At 44.7% G+C, this 24,968-nt stretch overlaps 1 protein-coding gene across 1 annotated transcript in view; it reads left to right on the top strand.

The window, feature by feature from the left end:
• LOC147748335 (nuclear receptor subfamily 5 group A member 2-like) overlaps positions 1-24,968 on the top strand; it is a 48,979-nt gene that overhangs the window by 1,116 nt on the left and 22,895 nt on the right. The window contains exons 2-4 of the mRNA XM_086960413.1: positions 1,959-2,074; positions 6,066-6,207; positions 10,832-11,451. Of these exons, the coding sequence (XP_086816539.1) occupies positions 1,959-2,074; positions 6,066-6,207; positions 10,832-11,451 (878 nt within the window). The remainder of the gene's footprint in view (positions 1-1,958; positions 2,075-6,065; positions 6,208-10,831; positions 11,452-24,968) is intronic.

Raw genomic sequence — 24,968 nt, 5'->3', positions numbered from 1 at the left:
AAAGCCTCCAGCACGTTGAGACATCTACAACTCTGAATACTATGGGTCTCCTTGCCCCCTGTCGAACCCCAGAGCTAGCAAGGGGTATTTTTCTGGGAAGTTAAACATCTGGCCTCCAAATGTTTGCTTTTAGATGACCTTTGGGGTAGAGTCACAGGGAAGGACTGTGGCCTCTGAAGAACTCTCAGAAACACAGGGGTGTGTGGACAAACCCAACTTGTGGACTTGCAATTCAATCTTTGGCCTTTCTGTGGACGGCAATTAAAGCAGGAAGCAAACATAGTTTAGTGTCCATGCTCATTCAGTCCTTGGCTTCTTTATGGAGGATTTGTTAAACTCAGTGAGCTGGGCGTTCAGGGTCCATACCCTTTTCCAACTGACCAGCTGCCTTCCTCCATACTTTCAGCCAGAGGCAGGGTCTGACTGGTTTATAGGGCAATCAAGCAGTGCCGGATGGGCTGGTCGGGGAACATCGTTTACAACAAAACTTTTACCACGCACTACCATTACAATGTAGGAACTACAACGAAAGTCGTTACAACGACTTTCGCTGGAGGGCGCTGTTGGATAGGGAACAGTTTAATTTTCTATCCAATACCTTCCCTACTATCCACGGGGACTGGAGTTGGAATAAAAAATTAAACTATTCCACTATCCAGCGCCACCCAACTCAAGTCGTTGTAATGACTTGCGTTGTAATACCTGTGTTGTAAAGGCATGCATGGTAAAAGCATGCGTTGAAACGTCATACAACCGGCTGGTCTGGCAGATGAAATGTGTTTTAGCAATTTGTCGGCCTGATTTTTGGCCAGCTTGGCCGGTTTTTACAGTTGATTTCTCTGATATTTCAAGAAACTTTGCCTGCAGCAAATACAAATGCATGCAGTCTTCATTAGCTCGCAAATTCCCCATACAGTGTGTCTTTACAAATACAAAACTGGTCTGATTTGAAAATGTGGGCCACTTTCTTAGCTACTTGGTTTGCTAATGCAGCCACTTTTATTTTGGTGCCCGGGCCTATTTTTTATTCCAGGCGAGCCTGTCTAGAGGTTCAGTACACGTACAATCACAGCCAGTGGTCCTCAGGCATGCATCTCCCCTCTACAAGTGCAGAAACACTCAGAAATCTGCATGATGAGAGCCTATGATCTCTCCCATATACATATGTAAACAAACACTTGGTTCCTCCCTCTCCACGCATCACAAACGCTCAGATGCCTCCCCTCTAAAAATGCAGTAAAAACTACATACACACATGCTCTATACACGTACACACAGGGCTTTAACCACATCAAAGCTGGCAGAATTCTGCTCCTGCGCTGAGATATTCAAAAGCGCATGTTACGTGACGAGCTGGGCTCGTCATCAGCGTGCGAGGAGGCTACGCCATGACGAGCCCAGCTCGTCATGAGCGTGGAAGGGGTTAAGTGGGATGAAAAAACTGGGGCGTCTCTAATAGTTAGGGGCGTGGCTTAAACACTTTATCTAAAAATCTGTGCTTACCATAGTGTGCTGCTCCACTGGTATTTTGCTGCTTCTGTACATTCATCCAGATATATAACACAAGTAACATTACTCCTACAACAATCCAGGACTATTGGCTTTGTCAATAGTTATAAGTTGCATGAGATAAAGAAGCAACAACTATGCTTAGTTGTATATAATTTTGAAAATGCTAATGGCTCTTGTGGACGAGGTTGTGGCGTAAGGCTAGAGCCGCCAACCTTCGAGATGAGAAAACAGGTTTGAGCATGACGTCCTTTGATTCAAAAAATGAATATGTCCTTGTGTAATGAACTGGTGCTCAGGTAAAGCTTTAAGTTTGTGCTATGTAAAATTGAAAAAACGAATCTCTTTGAAGTTACGACGAAGGCAGTGACAGGTTGTACTAATACATAGTTAAGGTTTGTTTTTCTTCACCATTTTACAAAATGTCATACACTTTTGCTTTTCTGCAGCACCTGGAATGAAAGAGGTGGATGTTAATGGCGAGGACTCAAGCGAGAGCTGCCCGATATGTGGGGACATGGTTTCGGGGTACCACTACGGCTTGTTGACCTGTGAAAGCTGCAAGGTAGGCCATTCATGTTTTCACTTCTTGGATAGATTGATTCAAGTCATTGAAGCCTGATGGTGGACTGGTGCTCAAGTGACTTGGCCTGAATGACAGGCCATCTCTGTGATCACCAATCAAACCTCATCTGTAGTAATGAGCTAGTCTAATAATCTCCTGAGAAGCCATTTGGTCTCCTAAAGAGTAATTCCATCTCAGGGAGGTGAGGATGCATAAAGCAAGGTCAGAGTTCAGTCTCACGCTGAGAGGCACAAGCTTGTCACCCAGGGCCTCTGAACCCACGGGTTGAAGTGCATTTTTATTTTTCAAAGAATGAGGTAAACATCTTGTTGCTTTGGCATGGAAAAGATATGCTCAAGGTGACAGTGTGCATCAGACGCCCCCAATTTAACTCTAACTAACCCTCACTTTTCCATTGATAAGAGCTACTGGACATTATGTGCTGTCTTCATGTTTGTTTTTGCAGTTTTATATAATGTGAACTTGGCCCAAGGGCGGTAGAGCGCCTTACGTGAGCAACAGATTATATTGCACACAATGTTTTATGCAGGGGGAGATTGGGTGATTTTCCCAGTATCACAGGATGTTGAGCCAAGACTGGGTCTCGACCTGCTTCCCCGGTTCCAAAGACAGCACCTCTGGCCACATCTCCGCTTCGAGAGGTAGTACTTGCCATGTGCTTACTTTGTGCGGTTGTTGTAAGTGCTTGGCATCGACACACATTTTGCGACTTGGAGTTATTTTCAGGTTTTCACCTGAGCAAAACAGAGAAAGGGATGAAAAAGAGAGGAAGGAAGAAGGAAAATAGAAAAACAGTCACAAAGGCTGAAAAAGAACATGGAAGAGTGAGGTAGACAAGAAGGGTGTAATAGTGGAGAAACGTTACATGAGGAGGAATTAAGACTAGGCAGCCTTGGTATTCAGCAACCCCGGCATTCAGCAACAAATGTGTCATGCTTCTAAGAAAAACTTTGTGACCCTTCAGTTATTTGTTTACAAAGTAAGCACTGTGACTTCCATCAACTACTAACTTGCCCGTGTGTTGCTAATAAGCAAAATTAAAGAATATTGATTTGGGCTGCAATGTAGTATGATGAAGCTTGTATTGCAGGGTTGAGGCTGCCAGTGGTCGTAACGTGTCCTTCTTGATCTTAGACAAGCGAGGCATCTTGCAGCAGAGCAGACCCAGAAGATGTCTGCCCTTTAACTCATGGAACCCTTTGCCTTAGTGGTTGACACCATGTTGGCACAGAAGTGCACAGTGCCCTCTATTTTGTTGCCCAAGATTTCCAGCTGGACTAACCACAGAAGGTTCAGGAGATAGTGTTAGCCTTACTGCTGGCTTCTGCAAAGAGATTCTGGGGCGCCATTCCTAAAAACACTGTACAGACTTTCTGTAAAAGCTAAAATTACTTTAAATTACCTTGCCTGACATATAAATGTATGTATGTGGCTTTATACGGTGTGAACCTAGATGGAAAAACAACACAGGGGCACATGAATCAATCCTGCATTTTGCGATTTCTAAATAGCGAATTTTACCGATTCGCTATTTAGAAATCGCAAAATGCAATGCATGTAGGATTCGTATAAAAAAATGCGATTCCTTAAAATTCCTTAATTGCGACTCACAAATTGGGAGTCGCAATTATAGACTTGATTCCCATTCATTCCTATGGGCCTAGAGGCTCATAGGAATCACTGGGAATTGCATGCGCAATCTGTGAGTAGTCCACATAGGTACTAGCAAATTGTGCATGCAATCTCAAGGGTGCAAGGGTTCCAAAAGGATACCCTGTTGCACCCCTGAAATTCCAATTTTTACACATGTTGCGCACACATATGCCTCAAGGGCATGTGTGCGTAAAATGTGACTTTGAAAAATGCACTTTAGTGCATTTTTCAAAGAAGTCTCAAATTACCATCAACTTTAGTTTGATGGTAATTTGCGATTCCTAAGAGCGATATGGACATTTTTTGTAATGCGTTGTATTTAAGGAATCGCAATTTGTGATTTCTTAAATGCAATCGCAATTAAAGTAATCGCAATTTGTGATTCCTTAAATGCAATCGCAATTAAAGTAATCGCATTTTTATCGATTCCTTCAGTTGCCATTTTTGCATTTGGGATGATGCATCCCAAATGCAAACATTGCGGTCGCAAAGGGGCAGATTCTGCGAGCGCAAAAAAGCAATGATGCATGTGCCCCATAGTTATAAAGGTCCATATTTATGGCAAAGTGACGCAGTGCAGAGCAGCAAGTCATCTTGCTGCGCTACATCACTGGGAAAGGGCAGTATTTAAGGCACACATCAACTTCCTGTGTTTTCTCGCTGCGCTGGAGCACAATAGGCTGCCTAGAGCCAATGCAGGCACCTTTGCAGCATGGTGCAAGGGTGCTTGCATTGCATGCAGAATTCCTTTTGTGTGGACAGGGGTACCTACCTACATGAAAACAATCATTAGAGGCATATTCCTCATACAAAGAGAAAGTAGCAAGGAAAAATAAAGATATTTCTCCTCGTTGCGCCTCTCAGGGGGAGGAGTGTCTATTTGCCCATTCCTAGGTTTGCCAGGTTTTGTCAAAAGTCATGGGAGTTGCATGGGAACACCCACGCAATGCCCATGGAAATCCTCCCTTATTCAGAGTAATGCAACATAGCGATTTTCTCTGCATTGCATTACTCCAGATTTTTTAAGCTACGAAAAGTGGCTTTGCATGGCTTCAAAAACATGACTTAAGGTTTGTTCTCTCTTGCACCACATTGCTTGGTGTAAGAGCGATGCAAATCGGGTTATAAATATAGTCCATAGAATGAGAAGGGTTTAAACTGGAGTAGGATAAAGGAGGGGTGATAGAGAGGAGGTCAACAGTAAGGTGAAGTTTATAATATGATGACTGGCTAGATCAGAACAAGTTTGCACCAAAGGTCAGTAACCCCATTCTGGACCCATGGTGTATCGTCTCCTTGCTGCACTGTACATATTGAATTGGTTCTGCCTTCCCTGAGCCCTAAGAAAATAATCACCCATCCTAACTCAACAGGTGCCCCTGATCTCATGCCATCCCAAAGCTGCCCACCTCAACTTCTAGTGCGTTGGCATTTCAGCTGGATGCGTCTCTACTCCACATCCAACCTCTTCAAAAACATTTCACACAATGTAATGTTTCCCAGAAAGGCGTTTAAAGCATCCTTTTTCAGAGCCCTCTCTTCGGTGTAACTCTTGTCTGGCAAATGACCAGTACCCAGAAAAGACATGGGGCCTAATTCAGAAAGGTAAACTGGACTTTATGTGTAAGTTTATGCTTTTTTGGTAGTCACAAACTTCGAGATAGTAGTACATTTACGCCTGCGGGGACTCTACAGTCGGGACGAAGAACTCCAAACATAAAAAGATAGGATTGGTCTAACTTTTTATGTGCAGAGTTCTCCGTCCTGACAGAAGAATCCCCACCGTCGAAAACGTATTATTAACTCATATTTTGTGAATACCTAAAAAACATAAACTTACAAAAAGTGTAAGGTTACCTTTGCAAATCAGGCCCATGGTCGGACACTCAGCTGCAAGTTTGAGTATCCATACCATAGAGACAAGTAGTTTGCACATAGCAAATGCCAGAAATCTTACGGAGACTCACCAGATGGATGGGCCTTAGAGGCACAGTGTGGCATTGGATGAGGTACAGGGCTTTCATGATGCTGAACCTAGGGAGTCAAATAAAGGCAGGGTCCCACCTAGGTCCTCACTAGCTCATCCATCGATTAGAACAGCGCATTTCAAAATAGTGGCATTTACATAGTCATCTTTTGTGGGTGCCTTGCACCTTGTAGACCCTGCATACCCAGAGCTTGCAAGCAGTCAACGTTGGTTCCACCTTCTGTTTGAATAAAGCCAGAAGTGGGGATGACTTCTGGCAGCCATATTGTTATAGCATTTATAGGTAATCTGCTATCGTCCCATATTGACCTTTCCTTCTTGGTATTCTAGGGGTTCTTCAAGCGCACGGTGCAGAACAACAAGCAGTATGCCTGCTTGGAGAACCAGACCTGCTCCATTGACAAGATGCAGCGGAAACGGTGCCCTGCGTGCCGCTTCCAAAAGTGCCTGAGCGTGGGCATGAAGCTCGAAGGTAGGTTATCAACTACTCTGTTAAATATGAGCATTCCCATCCTTCCCAGGAGTGGAGATGGTTGACAGAGATAGCATGTTGCCTGGTCATGCATATCCCACTTTAGACAGTTTATCCCACCTATACTGCTTGTGCCAGGCATACAAACACCAAAATGGAAGGGTTGTGAGCTTGGGGAACCAGGGTCATCTATGTAGTTAACATGGGTCATGCCAAATTCAATGTCGACATGATGCTGGCTTAGGCGATGCCATGCTTTGAATAGGGCGGAGATAAAGGGCCTCCTATAGTCCCAACCTGTTTGATGAGGTTTGGACAGGGGAGATCAGAGGTCATGTACTCCGTTAACCTGTGTTGAACGAGTGCCCGTGATGGATACAGTGCGAGCAGTTGAAACTGAGATATCACTAATGAGTGAGTATTTGTCAGAAGATTTTAGGCACACTCATGGTGTCTCTCTTTGCATTACACCAAGGCGTTTTGACTGTGGTGGATATATAGTTGAGTAATAGGTAAATGGGCTTATTTGTAACTAGTGACTATTGCTGGGAATCTGGTCTAACTGGATAGCCAGTAGGGTGGGAGATGTACCAATGAGATGTTGGGCTATTGTCTGACCAGTAGCCCTGGTAGGTACTAGGACTCAGATGTCCAGCGTAAGTCCAGGATGGCCCAATCTCGCCAACATTTTTGTAATGACCATTGGCTCTGTAACTATCTCTTAATTACCTTCATTGTATTACAAATACATCTTATGTGGCTATCCTAAAAATAAGGCATGGATCCAACATTACAGGACTGCATTGTTCTAGGTCAAGGATAAGTGGGCTCTACAATGCAACAATCACTACGTCAAACACTGCCCGACAGAGATTAGCATATGCCAAGACTGTGCCTGCAAAAATGTCATTCTCTCTAGTATTGGAAAACATTTTGCCTGGCCCTGCATGCAGCTACCAGTGCCCCCATTTTGTCTCTGTACAAGTCCATCTCTAACCAAATGTAAGCGCATAAAGTAAACCACCATGTGTACAAAACTTTTGGGTGTATGGGATTGATGGGCCCTCATATAGTTATTATCACTTCATATCCCTTTGCAAGGCAAATTAGTCTGGTGCATCCAAAATTTGGGAAGAGAACACCCTTCGTCCCTAAACTCAATCAGAGATTGAAAAGCTTCAAACTATAGTTTTTGGAGCTCGCATGCACAATTCAAAGTCTCAGTTTTGTAAATATCCTAAAAAATCCACAAAGATTATCAGTGGGGCTCTAGTAGTTCTTTTCTTTATTTTCATCACACTCCAATCCCTTTGTGCCAACGCGTTTCGCCGTGGTTGGGATAACAAAATAGCACTTTGAATCTGTGCTGATAGAGCCCACAACATTGCAACCAAGTGCAAAGGAACTAGTCAAATATACAGTGCAAGGTGTCAAAGTCTTCTCTTTTTACCAAATATTAACATACACCGCAAAAGCATGAGTATAAATCTGAAATATACAAAAACATCCAAGTAATCCTTAAACATCTAGTTCATAGTCACAGCGTGATCATTTATTCGTTTATTGAAACCTAAATTGACCAAAGCGTTGTTATATTTAAGTAACCCATGTGAGAGTGATAAATAAATCATGCATCATTATGATGCCGGTACCTTTGGCTTCTCAGGTATATTGCCTGATGGGGTAGAGGAGAATTTCTTGTTACTGAACAGAGTATGCGAGGCAAGGTTTCATTATTTGAAAATCTGCCTATCTTAAGTATGCCATGAGTATCCAAAATAATCCTACCTCTCAGGAGTTATTGAGCGTTAGTTATCTCTCTCCTCACAGTTTCTTGATAAAGTAGTTAAAACTTCAAAATCTAGTGATTGGTTTCCACGTGTCAATCAATTTAAACCACAAATTCGGTCTAGAACAGAGTAATAGAATGATGTCCTGATTAGTCTAGTTACTTCCCCATGTATACACATTGTATGATCATTATCATCAGGTGTCCTGAAGCCCAAAGGCGTTCACAACCACAAATTATATGACGATAAAGCCAAACTTCCTCTTACCTTAAATAAAGCAAAATACTAATTAATTCTCTGTTCAGTAACAGGAAATTCTCCTCTACCCCATCAGGCAATATACCTGAGAAGCCAAAGGTACCGGCATCATAATGATGCATGATTTATTTATTACTCACACATGGGTTACTTAAATATAACAACACTTTGGTCAATTTAGGTTTCAATAAACAAATAAATGATCACGCTGTCACTATTAACTAGATGTTTAAGGACTACTTGGATGTTTTTGTATATTTCAGATTCATACTCATGCTTTTGCAGTGTATGTTAATATTTGGTCAAAAGAGAAGACTTTGACACTTTGCACTGTATATTTGACTAGTTCCTTTGCACTTGGTTGCAATGTTGTGGGCTCTATCAGCACAGAATAAAAGTGCTATTTTCTGTAAATTACAAATGTGCAATCTGTATTATTTCCAGCCCTGACAAAGCCATAGGTTAACCCAACCACGGCGAAACGCGTTGGCACAAAGGGATTGGAGTGTGATGAAAATAAAGAAAAGAACTACAAGAGCCCCACTGATAATCTTTGTGGATTTTTTGTGATATTTACAAAATTGTGACTTTGAATTGTGCATGCGTGCTCCAAAAACTAATTTTTTAAACCACCATGTGCATGTGTGCAGCAAGAGGGAAGGCAAGATTTGAGTCTTATTTTGGAGCTCATTTAAGAGAACCATTAGCCCCAAGCATTTTACCTTCTACGCGCCCTCAAGACTGTTGCGATTGGCATCCCACCGACTCGCAATAGTTCCCCGATTTCAATTCCAGATGTTGGGTAGCAGATCTCTGACGTGGAGGGCTGCAGCAGCTTGGCAGCACTTCCCCTGGCTCTACGCAATATTGAAGACCTGTCAGCATTCAAGAAAAATCCTAAAACGTATCTTTTCATATGCTAGGCTCCTGTTCCCCTAAATACATCGCGCCGGGACATTCATGAGTAGCCGTGCGCGCTATAAATCCAAATATCATAAGATAACATAACGAATACATGTTATGGAAGCCTACATTTCTGACACAAATGCAGCTAATGTACACAGCAATGTCATTCTCTTGCTGGTCAATCATTGTTACACAGTTTTTGACATTTTGCAAACAATCAATTGAAAAGTGTGGGATTCTGGCAGGCTCTGCTTTTGCAATTTTTCATCGGAACACATTGATGCAATTCCAAGCCTGTTTCTTGCTGACGTCTGATCGACCTCAGCATCCTCAGCTGACACTGTCTTGGAACTAGTACAAGTGCAGACCGAATTATCTTTAAACCAAGAGGCTTGGATTTAATAGTAAATTGATCTAGTAATGATAAATTGATTCTGAAAGAGAAATGTGGTCAGGCAGTTGGGAATAGCTTAAATGGTTCAGGTTGTATCAATGCTTATTTTAAAAAAATTAGAAACAAATGTAAGGAGGTATGTAGCTGAGCTCACGCCCAAAGGCCTTTATTTGACACTATTTATGGATGCCTGTAGACTTAGGATGAAATATTTCATACCTTGTAGGAGTTTTGGTATGAAATTAAGGAACACAACTCATGGGTTTAGCAAATGTCCCAAAGTGTCCACTTTTTAAAAAGCAGTGTTGAAAACGATTAATTTTCCCCCATAGACTATAACATTAATGCATGCCTGATCATACTAGGTTCTAATAAAATAACACTAGGAACATTTAGTGCGTCTTCTTTTTAGCAGGTTAGCATATGTCAAAAGGGACAGTGCTGGAATGTGAATGAGAAAATTGTAGAAGTACTATTCTAATATTTTGTGTACTTATCCTACTCGTAAAGGGCTGTTGCAGGTGAGCTAATAATATACTGAAATGTCATGAGATAGGGAGAAAAGTATTTAATTATATGGCTCATAAAGTTAATTATTGTGTGCGCAGATTTTCCAATATTGGCCTCCACCCATTTCTTTACTATCTCTCATCTTTTCTACCATACTAGTAATTTTCAATATATTCATTGTTTTAATATTTATGCCCTACAGTTTATGAAATTTTGTTATAGAACCTATTTTGCATGCCAGTGCATCAAAGGTATTTTCGTATGTTGTGACGGTACCAGTCTATGTTTGATGGCACACTTCATTTATTGAACACTTTTATGTATAAATTCCCAAATTAAAAATAATTTGGCATGAAGCTGAGCAGAACTTCACAAAATCTGAACTCTGGAAGTTTTTTTGGTGAAAAAAAGAGACCAAACTAGTGACAGAGTGTTAAATTTTCAGAAAGCTAGTTCTATCCCGCAACAAAATGGTGCTGCTGAGGAGGGCAATCTTATGTCTTGTGAGACTTCCTCTTCTGTAGCCCTCTGGTCTTTTTGCAAAGGCATGTTAAAAAATCTCTAAAATTCACCATGGGCTAGTCTGCCTTTGAGGACAGGTCAAGATTCTCTGATAAGAAGTTCTTGAGTAAGCAGAATTGGCTCAAGTTTATGTCTGTATTAAGAACAAGACACCTGAGGGCATTTGCAGACTGTACAGAAGCTGGTGTCACATGACTAACAGTTTGTTTTTTCCTGATTTCCTTCCTCACCTTCACTCCACAAGCTGTTAGGGCGAACCGCATGAGGGGAGGCCGGAACAAGTTTGGACCCCTGTATAGGAAGGACCGGGAGCAGAAGAAGCTGAAGCAAGTCTGCGAGCGAACTAGCTGTCTGGTGAAGCAGGAAACAAATATGCAGCTGGCCCTCAGTGAGAGAATACTCCCACCATGTTATGACCACCCATCGCTCTCAATGGAGCATCTTGAGACTTCTCCCTTTGAGGAGTGTAAAAGAAGCAGTCTTGGTAGCATGTCAACTAACATGTCCCTCATGGCACATGCCTCATCTACCACCTACCAAGTTCACAGCCCTTGCCCTTTTTATGTGGTCAAGACTGAATTTGCAGATGCTGGGGCTTTTGGACCAATGGACTGCTTAGCACTCAGCCCCTGTACATTGGTTTCCCCATGTGGAATTCCCCCACTGATCTTGGAGCTACTACGGTGTGAGATGGAGGAGCACCATCTTCAGAGTCGCGTACTAAGCCATCTCCAACAAGAGCAGGCCAGCCGGGGGTGGCACGACTGCCTCAACACTTTTGGTATCATGTGCAAGATGGTAGACCAAACCCTTTTCTGCCTGGTAGAGTGGGCACGAGGATGTATCTTCTTTAAAGAATTCCAGGTAAGTGGGCAGCAAAGTGGTAAAGAAGAGGTCTAAGTAAAAGTCAGGTTTCAAGAAAGACAGATCTGGGAGAGTAGTGGCCATCTTAGCTGCTACGTGAGTGACCTGTGGGACTTTCAGGGATGGTAACGATGGTGGACTTGATTGGTGACTGGAAAATATCTTTGGGAAGTAGGATTGGTTGAGTAAGCATGGTTTCTAGGAAGAAGGGACAACTACACATATCCAGCTTGGTATTTGCAGGGGTCATTCTCTTTAGGGTATGGGGATGTGAGGCAGTGATCACCCATACAGAGAGGAGTTACTCTCTGGGCTGAACTGGAAATGAAAATCAGCCCTTATAAAAATGTTCAAGACAGGCTCACACTGCAGGAGGCCATGACTAGAATGGGCCATGTGTGTTAGTTGGGTCAGGGCAACCCGTCCTGCTCTCAAAAAAACCCCTAGCCAGCCGCCTATAAAAGTTCCAAAATGGCGCCTACAGTTCTAGTCACCCATCATTGTGAGAGTGTGAAAAGCCTTTGGATAAAGCATCACTGCAAGCCAAAATAGGATAAACATTTGAAAGGCAGGTATCTAGAATGTTAAGCAGTAAATATATGGAAAAATATTTGGGAAAGGGAGTAGGGTAAGCGAGTCAATGAGTAGAGTGGAAAGAGAAACATGGAAAAGTCAGAAGAGATGAGAAGAGAAACACGCTGGTGAAAGGGAAGGAAACATAATATAGAGTGTTAGGGCTCAACGGGGGAAAGGACATGGTCAGATTCTCAAGGTATTTTACCACAGCAGTGTCACAAAAGTGATACAAACCAATGCAACATCTTGATTTAGGATTTACTTTCCAGCACAAATCCTGAATTGTCCTAGAAAGTAGTCCTAAAGTATCACAACATAGCACTTTGTACTGGTTTGTCTACTTTGTGTCAAGGGGGTTCCCATGAGTAGCACAAGGGTGTTTCCATGCAACCATCCATGGATTTTGAATCAAAACCCAACCTCATTAAAAAGGTAGAATTAGGAATGGTGACAAATATATATGCCTCTTATAGGCAGGCATAATGTTTGAGAAAAGTATTCTTTTCACAATTCTCTTATCTAGCTTAGCATGCGTTCTGTAATGTACAGCACACAAACATGGTTAAGAAAGTTTTAAACTATTTCTAAGCATAGTGTTTTTGTCCTGGAAGGGTATCTTTCCAGGTATCCTTCCAGTACCAAATCTATGCTAGGCATTAGACTGACACCCTTGCACTATAATGAAAGGGTAGGTAAGTGGCACAAGGTAGAATCAATTGTGCAAGCATAGGAGGAGGCAACAACACTATATCTTAATAGATATGGCACTGTCCTGCTCTCTCCCCTTCCATGCTATGCAGCTTAATGTAGCAACTTTGTGATGAGCTGTGTTGCATTACCTTTTAGTAAATTTTGTCCAAAGACCTTCAGACAAAGGGTAGGGGAATGCAAGAGAGGTGAAGAAGAATGTGAGGAGAGAAAAGGAACGATCCCGGTGATAGGAAGGATCATGAAGAAAAAGAGAGTCAGAAGAAGAGTAGATAGAAGAAGATAAGCAACCAAGAGCGGAAAAAAGAGGTCAAGAAATGAGAGAAAGAGGCATAAGATGCAAAGGAGAAAGGAAGGGTAACGTGGCATCTTTGTATTTTGATACAATTTAAAAATGCAATACTCTGCAAATATCTTGCAAGTCAAATTAGGTGTGACTGTGTGAAATTCACTCGGAAAGTATTTATGCACACTCATAAAAAATGTAGATTTCTAGACCTACCTAGGGTCTGATCATGAGTACTGCAGTAAATGAGGAAGGGGTGATAAATCCTCACATAGAATTACCAGTACTGTGTACTATCTCCCCTTCACTCTTATGCCAATCCAAGAAAAGCACTCAGCAATGGGGCATAACATGCAGAAACTGACTTACCGTACCAGTTTATTCATCTTTCCACTATACTGGGACAATTTCCACATATAAATTCTATCTTTTGAATAGTGATCACTTCAATTACATTTTAAAGCACCGGGAGATTTAGCTGCTTTGAACTGCTGACTAGAGTTTTGAGAGCCAACAAGTTCACAGGGAGAGCCAGGGCTGAGCCACTGGTCTAGTTTTGGTCTAAGATCTTGTGCCTGAGCCAAGTCATGAACATCTTTGGCATGTAAATAATGCAACAAACATATGATTAGGCCTCTTCAAAATTCAAGAAATTGTATTTCTTTAACTTGTGAAAGCGTTTCACTTTAGTATATCAATTTATATCACTGCATTGAGAAGCATTTTCGAAAGTGATAGTACTTAAGCTTGACCGTAGAAACATTCCTGCGCACCAGTCTCTCACCTTTAAAAAATGTCAGTAGTCAACTAAGAGGAAAGGGATTTGGCTGCTCTATGTACATGGACTCGATTCTTTTTGTACATGGAGCAACATTTTAGTCTATTAAATCAAATACAAGAATGGGTTTTGTACAGTGCACAACCTGAACTCACATATTTGAAGGTGCTCTTGTATGTGATAATGAAGAAAAAAAAGGCTTGGTGAAATAAAATGTTTCATGCTGTAATCAAAATGGAACCTGTCTCTCAATAAAGGATTTCTCTTCTCACTCTGGTTAGTTTGAAAAACTGATTTTTTCCTTAAATAAGCCTCACCCACTAGGGTTTCCACTTGGTGGCCTGCTTCATCATTAGGGTCTTCCCGTTCTTGCTTCAACCTACGTAATACGTGAGAGCACTTTGTTGGAAGTTTCAGTGAAACTCAGGTGCATAATTTCCATTGAGTTCCCAATCCCCCATTTTTAGGGCTCGCCTGCTGATGCGCTTCTGCGCATCGCTGGCGAAGCTCTATTACGGCTTATCCAGTTTTGAACCACCACTGGCGATTCCACTGGCGATTTCTTCAAGTGCATGTGCTTTTTAGGTCATTGCGCAAGCGCAAGCCCTAAAAAGCGCGTGCACAATGCCACCAGCCGCCTGCCTGCCTGCCTCACATTACCAGATCAAAGGCAGCCCAGCCCCCCTCCCACAAGCTTCTCAGGGTGTGCACTGCCTCAGGCCTGCATTTCTCCTCCCCTCGGGCAAACAGATAGCCGCAATAACACCCTCCCTGCTCAGCTTTTTTCTCAATTTCTCCCCATCTACACTTCCCATTAGGAGCCCTTCCTCCCCCCAGATAATCTATCTCCATAAGAGATAAGCAGCTCTTCCACCATCTCAAACCCGTATTAGTGCTCCTCACTATGCATGTTTTTACTTAGAAAATCAGCACAATGCAGCAGTGTGACATCAAGCCAGGTTCATCGACATCACTGCAAAAGTAAAGTTTTTATTCCCCATTTCCTCTTCAAGAAAGTGACTGCGCATCAGCCTCTACGGATCAGAAAGCGGAGCCCCTCCACTGACCGGGCTGCGAGTCAAAAGGCCATGTTTCACAAATTATGGTTTTCGTGGTCTTATTCTGGAGTAGCCCTGTTGGCAAGAGAGGAAAGAGCAAGGCTCTGACAGTCAGTCCTCCTCTGCTTCATAGTATGCCGCGCCACTATAGTAAGTTGAACAAGGGATATTATTTGACAGAAAGAGGCAACCTGCATCTATTCACGGAAATACATTGAGCAGTCTACATTTTTATTTTTTAAAGCTACATACAATGCACCATAACTATTCTAGGTCTACAAATGGAAATACATAACAAGCAATATATTTATTTATTTTTTAAGAGGTGCATACTTAAAAAAATGATTACAAAAATTAAACATCAACTAGTAATTAAAAAACCTAGCAATTAAGATATGCCACGTCAAATAATAACTTTTGTCGCCAATTAATTATCAGTGTCTGGAATGGATATGGTCACACCCTCACTCCCCCTCAACCCCTCACCCTCACTCACCCTCAACCCCTCACCCACACCCTCACTCACCCTCAACACCTCACCCTCAACCCCTCCCTCACGCTCACCCACCCTCACCCACCCTCACTCACCCTCAACACCTCACCCTCAACCCCTCACCCTCACTCAACCTCAACCCCTCACCCTCACTCACCCTCAACCCCTCACCCTCACTCACCCTCAACCCCTCACCCTCACTCACCCTCAACCCCTCACCCTCAACACCTCACTCACCCTCACGCTCACCCTCACGGTCACCCACCCTCACCCTCACTCACCCTCAACACCTCACCCTCACTCACCCTCACTCACCCTCAACCCCTCACCCTCACTCACCCTCAACCCCTCACCCTCACTCACCCTCAGCCCCTCACTCACCCTCAACCCCTCACCCTCACTCACCCTCACTCACCCTCAACCCCTCACCCTCACTCACCCTCACCCACCCTCACTCACCCTCAACACCTTACCCTCACTCACCCTCACTCACCCTCAACACCTCACCCTCACTCACCGTCAACCCCTCACCCTCACTCACCCTCACTCACCCTCACTCACCCTCAACCCCTCACCCTCAACCCCTCACCCTCACTCACCCTCACCCTCACTCACCCTCACTCACCCTCAACCCCTCACCCTCACTCACCCTCAACCCCTCACCCTCACTCACCCTCAACACCTCACCCTCACTCACCCTCAAACTCAACATACATACATACATACATACATACCCTCACTCACCCTCACTCACCCTCAACCACTCACCCTCACTCACCCTCAACCCCTCACCCTCACTCACCCTCAACCTCACTCACCCTCAACACCTCACCCTCACCCTCACTCACCCTCACCCTCACTCACCCGCACTCACCCTCACCCTCACTCACCCTCACCCTCACTCACCCTCAACCACTCACCCTCACTCACCCTCACCCTCACTCACCCTCACCCACCCTCACCCTCACTCACCCTCAACCCCTCACCCTCACTCACCCTCAACCCCTCACCCTCACTCACCCTCAACCTCACTCACCCTCAACCCCTCACTCACCCTCACTCTCACTCATCCTCACTCACCCTCAACCCCTCACCCTCACTCACCCTCACCCACCCTCAACCCCTCACCCTAACTCACCCTCACCCTCACTCACCCTCAACCCCTCACCCTCACTCACCCTCAACCCCTCACCCTCACTCACCCTCAACCCCTCACCCTTACCCTCACTCACACTCACCCTCACCCTCACTCACCCTCACTCACCCTCACTCACCCTCACCCTCACTCACCCTCACCCTCACTCACCCTCACTCACCCTCAACCTCACTCACCCTCACCCACCCTCAACCCCTCATCCTCACTCACCCTCACCCTCACTCACCCTCAACCCCTCACCCTCACTCACCCTCAACCCCTCACCCTCACTCACCCTCACTCAACCTCAACCCCTCACCCTCAATACCTCACCCTCACTCACCCTCACCCTCACCCAACCTCAACCCCTCACCCTCAATACCTCACCCTCACTCACCCTCACCCTCACTCACCCTCAACCCCTCACCCTCACTCACCCTCAACCCCTCACCCACACCATCACTCACCCTCACTCACCCTCACTCGCCCTCACACGCCCTCACTCACCCTCACTCACCCTCACCCTCACTCACCCTCACCCTCACTCACCCTCAACCTCACTCACCCTCACCCACCCTCAACCCCTCATCCTCACTCACCCTCACCCTCACTCACCCTCAACCCCTCACCCTCACTCACCCTCAACCCCTCACCCTCACTCATCCTCACCCTCACTCACATTCACCCTCACCCTCACTCACCCTCACCCTCACTCACCCTCACCCTCACCCTCACTCACCCTCACTCACATTCACCCTCACCCTCACTCACCCTCACTCACCCTCACCCTCACCCTCACTCACCCTCACCCTCACTCACCCTCACTCACCCTCACTCACCCTCACCCTCACTCACCCTCACTCACCCTCACCCACCCTCAACCCCTCATCCTCACTCACCCTCATCCTCACTCACCCTCAACCCCTCACCCTCACTCACCCTCACTCACCCTCAACACCTCACCCTCACTCACCCTCACCCTCACTCACCCTCAACCCCTCACCCTCAATCACTCACCCTAACTCACCCTCACTCACCCTCAACCCCTCACCCTCACTCACCCTCAACCCCTCACCCTCACCATCACTCACCCTCACTCACCCTCACTCACCCTCACTCACCCTCACTCACCCTCACTCACCCTCAACACCTCACCCTCACTCACCCTCAACCCCTCACCCCCACTCACCCTCAACCCCTCACCCTCAACCCCTCACCCTCAACCCCTCACTCACCCTCACTCTCACTCACCCTCACTCACCCTCAACCCCTCAGCCTCACCCTCACCCTCACTCACCCTCAACACCTCACCCTCACTCACCCTCACTCACTCTCAACCCCTCACCCTCACTCACCCTCAACACCTCACCCTCACTCAACCCCCTCACCCTCAACCCCTCACCCTCCCTCACCCTCAACCCCTCACCCTCCCTCACCCTCAACCCCTCACCCTCGACCCCTCCCCCTCAACCCCTCACCCTCACTCAGCCTCACTCACCCTCAACACCTCACCCTCACTCACCCTCAACACCTCACCCTCACTCACCCTCAACACCTCACCCTCAACCCCTCACCCTCACCCTCACTCACCCTCACAACACATATTGTGTTACAATAGGTGTCACATTTGCAAAAGATAAAACTATTGGCATTGTAAATAACAAAGCTATTAATTCGCTATTTTCAAAACAAGCACATAAATAAAAAATGTGTCCTTTACAATACCAATAGCTCAAACTTTCCTAATGCAAGACCTATTGCATTGCTGTGCTTCTCTCCCCTGCTGCACTCTCCTGCTCTCTAGAGATGTGGCCTAACGACAAGAGCTGCCATCTAAGTCACGTAAATACAAAATATGTTGCATTCCAAATGCTATAGGTGTCACATTCGCAAAAGTTATAACTATTGGCATTGTAAATGACAAAGCCATCAATTTAGCAATTTTAAAAACCAACAAATAAATAACATATGTCATTTACAATACCAATAACTCCAACTTTTCTAATGCGAGACCTATTGCATTTCCAATGCTTGTTTATCATTCCGGGGAAAGGCACAAAATTAGAGATTCTTTTCCTACTAGCCAGGTATTTTGAATTCTCTTTTCCCCCCACTCCCACCTTTTTCCTTCACCTACCACATAGACTTCCAACAAAGCGCTCCCACGTATTACGTAGGTCTTAGCACGCCCTGTTCCGCAACGGAACAGGAAAAACCCAATGATGAAGCATGCGACTACGGGGAAACCCTGGTGGGGAGGGGTTATGTAAGGAAACTTTCCATTTTCTAAACCAATCAGAGTGGGAAGAAAAATGCTTAATTTGACATAAGGCCTCAATTTTGATTACAGCACGTTTACCAAGAGGACAAGCCTCTTTTGCTCTCTTTTCCTCTACCTTCCTCAGTTTCCCTGAATTAAAATATTTACCTGGGATTACACAATTTAAGCTGGGAAGCAGGATCGAAACCAGGTTTTCCTGTTTCATATTGTGCAATTCAGACACAGGATGTGTGTCTCTCTCCTTTTTTACTTCAAAGTGTTGTGATTATGATCTGGTTAGCATTTATTTTATGTGAAGCAGTGGATCCTGTTCTAGAATTTGTGTATATTGGTGTTTTAACACCTTCAGCGCGGCGCAGATTCCTGTACTGTGCTGAACGTTCTAATGAGCCAACGGGCTCATGACGGAACTGTTCCGTCATGAGCACAGGCCAACCGACGCTCATGACGGAACCGTTCCGTCAATAGCATCGAAGGGGTTAAGGCCTCACAAAGAGTAGCAGAGCGAGGGTGAATTACTTTAAATTGTCGATAAACACCTCCAATTCCGAGTTTAAAAATGAAGAATTACATGTGAAATTGGTCCTTTCTGAGTTGAATTCTGCATGCCTCGGTATTAGCTCTGCATGCTTTCCTCTGTGAAGTTCGTCAGCTTTCACCTGCTGAAATTTACCTGTGGAAAATTGTAGGGCTGCAGTTATGTCCATGCATCGGGGAATGCAGAACTTTGCTTGAAAAGGGGAATGCCAGGCCATCGTTGTTTAGTGGCACACTCATAATCAGGGCCTTAGTGTCCTATAATAGCCTTTCTATTGGTGGTGCCATGGCATAACACTAGACGGCGTCACAAAGCTTGCAGTATCTTCGCAAGCAGGTTGTCAGTTGATCACCAGGCTGGAGTATTTGCTCAAAGTTAAACATCAAACATTAGACAAAGTCAATATTTGGCATGCAAGAGGGCACCACTGTCTGCTGCTTACTGGAAGCCCTAACAAGCAGGGTCCAGAGAGATAAAAGGGGCGGTTGCCCGTCAGTAACTGTGTTGAGGTATGGGTGCCACGTTTCAACTCATTCTGGCTGTAAATGAGTAACAGACGTACAAGCAGCAACTCACAGAACTGCCGACACCGCCTTACCCGTTGCTTATATGTACCCTGTGACGTGTGAGTAAACTCCCATACACGCTACATCACCTGATGCAAGCTAACACATGGTGTGGGCGGAGACCCAATAATGAAAGCATGAGTGTTGGTGCTTAGAAGTAGACAGAATCAACCACAAACCAATATTGGTCACCTACTCCCATTGTAAGAACATTTAATTTGGCTGGTTTTTAACAGTATCATAGAAATCATACAACCCAGATGATATGTTTTATACCCTAAATCATATAAAAGTCTTCAGTCTAAAAGCAATAGCGTAGGTTTCACTTTCGTACATAGTTGATCATTGTGAACAATCTTGGCTTCTATACGTCTAATACAACGCACTGGGTATACTCTGATAGTCTGATAATTTCTTCCTACTCGTATAGTTCTCGCGATAGTTTGATCAGTGGTTAGCGTGCATAAAAAGTTCAGGTAACGGATGTCGAGGGCAACAGTGAGGCAATGGGGTGATCAGAGGGAATATAGGTGGAGGCAGGGAAGAGAATAAAAAGGGCAACATCTCCCATTTCCGTTTTGTTGGACATTCATTAGAGGTAAATGTTTGGTCCAGCTACACACATAACTGAAAGTTAAGTATATTCAAATTGATTTATAAAACATAGGCTATTGACAATGAAGCACTCCCACATATGTGAGAAGCCTGCACTTTTTAATCACTATAGCCTTCTGGACAAGCAAAGAAATGGTGGGTAAATGCTGCCAGGCCCAACAGAAGGATAGGTCTGGCCTGGAATGGTTCACACAGAAGCACATGGATGGAGGTGGAGGGTCAGATACATGCAGTTACTGTAAGAACATGTGGATCAGGGAGTCCTAGGGGAACGTGGGGTAGGCATAAATGCCAACCCTTCCCGATTCAGGTGGGAGACTATCGATTTCAAGGCTAGTCTCCCGCCTCCCGATTCAGAATTCAAAAACCTGATTCCTCGCGGGGATACTGCCAACTGGGGACGGGTCTAGTAAGATTCATAGTATTCACTGCCAGTAAGCTGCTCCCGCAGGCCAGTACACAGCATTTTTGTCACATGCCCCCTGCCTGCCATAGCACTTTCACCGTGCTCCTGACAGGTAAAGGGGAAAACACGTATCTACATTTCTGATATGCGGTCTGGTAGCAGCACACTTTCAAGGCCCATCCATGACAACAGACCTGATTCAGTCCGTGATATAGTCAATGGGAGAACTATATTGTCCCTATTATTTTTCTAAATCCTCCCACTTTCGTCTTCTAAAATGTTGGCAGGTATGGGTAGGGGAGCACAGGAATTTGAAACAGTGAGAAAGTCCCACCAGCAGGTAAGTAGAAGAGAGCTGAACAATAAGACATGGAGCAGAGGGCAAGGAATGTGGCCTAAGGGCTGGATTTGAAACTGGCCTGCCAGGTTCGAATCCCGGCGTGGGCTCAACATCCTGTGATTCTAGGCAAATCACTTGATCTGCATGTAAATTAACATGTAATGCAATCTGGTGCTCATGTAAAGGGCTCCAATGCCCTTGGGCCGAGTTCGCACTATATAGAACTGCAAAAATAGAAAAAGGGTGGAGCAAGGAACATCATCGTGTGGAAATAAACGTGAGACAGAAATGAGAAGTGATGGTCTGATAAGGAGCTGCTGACTGGGCGATAGAAGAACATGTTGGGCAGCCGGCCAAACTTAGGTGAGGTGCTCATTTCAGGTATGAGTTATTGTACGGGTGTCGAAACCTGGGATTTACAATTCATTTACATATACTTCCCACGCAAAAGCATTGCACGCGGAGGAAGAGAAAATAAGTGAAGACTTGCAGCTTCCATGTTCATTAACATTCATTTAGCACCGCCCTGGTCTAGCTCGGGGCAAATAGATAAATACAGCTAACCTCTGCTTACAAGCGACTCATTCAGAAAAAAATAGAGGCAACATTGTATACCAAATCAGTTTCGTGGCCGTGGAGGAATTTGGGGAAGGCGATTACATTAATTCCAGTGCAAATCCTTTTTGGGAAGGTTAAAGGATCACTTTTTGGAAGGTGCCCATTTTGGACAAACTGGAACAAGGGCCCACAGTTCTTAGCAGGTAATCTGCACTTTTGCTTCGGGAACAAATATGAATTAGGCATCACTTTGATGTCAATTCAATTCAATCCATGAAGCTTTATTCGGTTACTAGAATACAATGACCATAAAAGCACATAAGCAAAATGCATGGGACAATACAATACAATTTAAAAAGGTAGATAATAAAAACAAAGCATGTTAAAAGAAATAAATATTTAAAACAGCATGCTATTTCTCATCTGGATTGATTTGGAGATAAAAGTGGCAATATAAAAACATTTATCCGGAGAATTCATATTATAAACTAACTTCATCGCATCCTCCACATTTCTAACACCATATTTTACAAAAATCGGCTTCGGGTAGGCCACCCTAACATGCAAGAAGAGAGTACAAATTAACATAAAGTGCAAAGTGCTTTGCTTGGAATGCCCATCACATGTTGCTTCTTAGATTGGGGAAAAGCAACCAAAACATTAGGCATCACTTTGATGTCATTCCACTCTCACTACATGGAAGCAGTGTCTCTTACTCAACACTACTGAGGCTTTCAGAGTTCCCTTCTGCCAAAGGGGGCCCTTTCAATGGAGATGAACCCTAACATTAGTCAGAAGTTAGAAAATGCCCTTAAAACAGTAGAACATGCCAAAGCAGCAGCTCACTAAACGTTTCAACTAACAAATATCTGACCTACAGAAACATTGCATTCATTCATTATTTGGAAACCAGAGCAAACTTTTAGTTTCCATCGAAAAGATGGACTCTAGAACTCAACTGGTAGCATCCCTCATGTACCGCTCAAAAAGATGTCTCCAGCTTTCCAAGTTCCTCACAGTCAACCTGAAGCTTCAAGGTGACATCAATGTAGCCTTACGGCTGGAGCGGTCGACCTCGAAGCTGGGGAACCGGGTTCGAGTCTCGCCAACGACGCTCAACAACCTGTGATTCTGGGCAAATCACTTAGTCTCCCCGTGCCTCAAAAAAACGAATGTGTCCATCTGTAACTAAACTGGTGTTCATGTAAAGTGCTCTGATACCTGATGTCTCGGGTCTAGTTTGTGCTATATAAAACTAAAAAATAAAAACATTGAATCCTTAGGGTGTCTCACAAGCTGGCTTTTGCTTTACTCACTAACCTATTTTCACATTTATTTTTACTATAGAAATAAAATCCTCGTTTTTTCTTTGACATAATGTGTATTTGTAAAGCACACATTCACTTAGGCTTGCAATTCTTGGTGCTGAAATAACATATGTTTATTTTTACCCAAAACAATGGTGTTGGCTTTATCAACCCAGGAGTTGATCAGTTGGAACTGGAACCCATGACTATGAGGTCAAAAACAGATTCCTAGAGTGGATGCATTAGTCTACTGAGCCACTAACCCAGTCGGTCCCTCCTCTTCGCCCACAGGACAGGATACCACTCCAGACCCTTCAGTCTTTGGAAAATGACTAGCATGATTAACTGTTCGAGAAAAGTATTTTTTGAGGAAAAGTATAGGAACTATAGTTGCAACATATAAATGCTGAGAAAAGTGGTCCAGACGGTTCTCATCCACTTTGATTCTTACGAGAATGGATGATGAAGGGGGCTGGCGGGCATTAGCAAACTCAGACACTGCCCCACAGCACTGTTCATTATTCATCCTCGTCAGACAGTAATAACCTTCCTTGATGTTAACAGTGAACCAGGATTATTATGTCTTAAAAGCAATCAGTAGAGGGGTGCGAGCCAGTGACCGCTCAAGCTAGGCTGGAGCCGGCTGTTTGGTTCTGGCTCAGCTTGAGGTTGACTTGGACCCTCGACCCCAAACCAAGATGGACTTTTTTGTGGCTTTCGCCTGCAACCCGCATTTTAACCTCATGCACCAAAAAAAACATTACTCATAGTGGCAGATATAGCACAGGAACTCTCCAGCAATGTTATGTTATGTTATATAATTTTATAACACGCGCAGCTACTCCGAGGAGTGTCCTGGGGCGAAACCAAGAGGAGTCATCAAACTAACACTAGGCGAAGAGGTAGGTTTTTAGATGTTTCTTGAAGGCCAGAGGGTCTTGGGTATCGCAAAGTGCAAAAGGAAGGGCATTCCAAGCCTGGACGGCTTTCACGGCAAGGGAACAGCCGCCCAGCCTGTGGCAAATGAAGCGGGGCACTTTAGATAAAATGAGTGTAATTGTCTCAGCGGGACATAGAAGGAAAACTGCTTCCATAGATAGGCGGGGCCATGCCCATGGAGGGTACGATGGGCAATGACAAGGGGTTTAAATTTGACCCGTTCGGACACGGGAAGCCAGTGCAGTGAGCGTAGATGTTCGCGCACGCTACTCCTGTTGGAATTTCCAAGGAGAAGCCTGGCGGCCGCATTTTGGACGACCTGAAGTTTATTCAATGTGTATCCCGGGATGCCCACATACAGAGCGTTGGCGTAACCCAAGCGGGAAAGAATCAAAGCGAGGATGACCATCTCTTTAGCAGGCCTAGGAAGAAGAGGGAGGAATCTCTTAAGGTTTTAAGGAGGCCAGAGCAGCTGCCTGAGAACTTCTTTACCTGGGTGAAAATGGATAAATTGTCCTCGAACCACACTCCTAGATTCTTAGTGGATTTCCCTTTAGGAGTTGGTAGGGGCAACCCAGGAGGCCAGATCGTGTCCCTGAAACTGGGGGGGGGGGAAATTACCATAAAGGAGAATCTCCGTCTTGTCTTCGTTACATTTGAGTTGTGTGGCAGCAAGCCACTTGAAAACCGAAGATAAGCTGTGCTGGACAGAGGACACAGAGTCTGCATCCTTTTCCCAGGTAAAGAGGAGCTGGGTGTCATCTGCGTAGGCAATCACCTTAGCCCCCAAGTCCTCGACCAAATAGACCAGAGGAGTGACATAGATGTTAAAAAGAAGGGAACCCCTGTGGCGACTGGCTGCGGGGCTGACGCGGCTGGCGGCAGCCAGACCTGTTGCACCCGCCCTTCCAGAAAGGACCTAAGCCAGCCCCA

This window comes from Lissotriton vulgaris, chromosome 1_1 (genome assembly GCF_964263255.1).
Source record: "Lissotriton vulgaris chromosome 1_1, aLisVul1.2, whole genome shotgun sequence".
NCBI lineage: Eukaryota > Metazoa > Chordata > Amphibia > Caudata > Salamandridae > Lissotriton > Lissotriton vulgaris.
The sequence above is the reverse complement of the archived record's forward strand: the minus strand, read 5'-3'. Positions and strand labels throughout refer to the sequence as shown.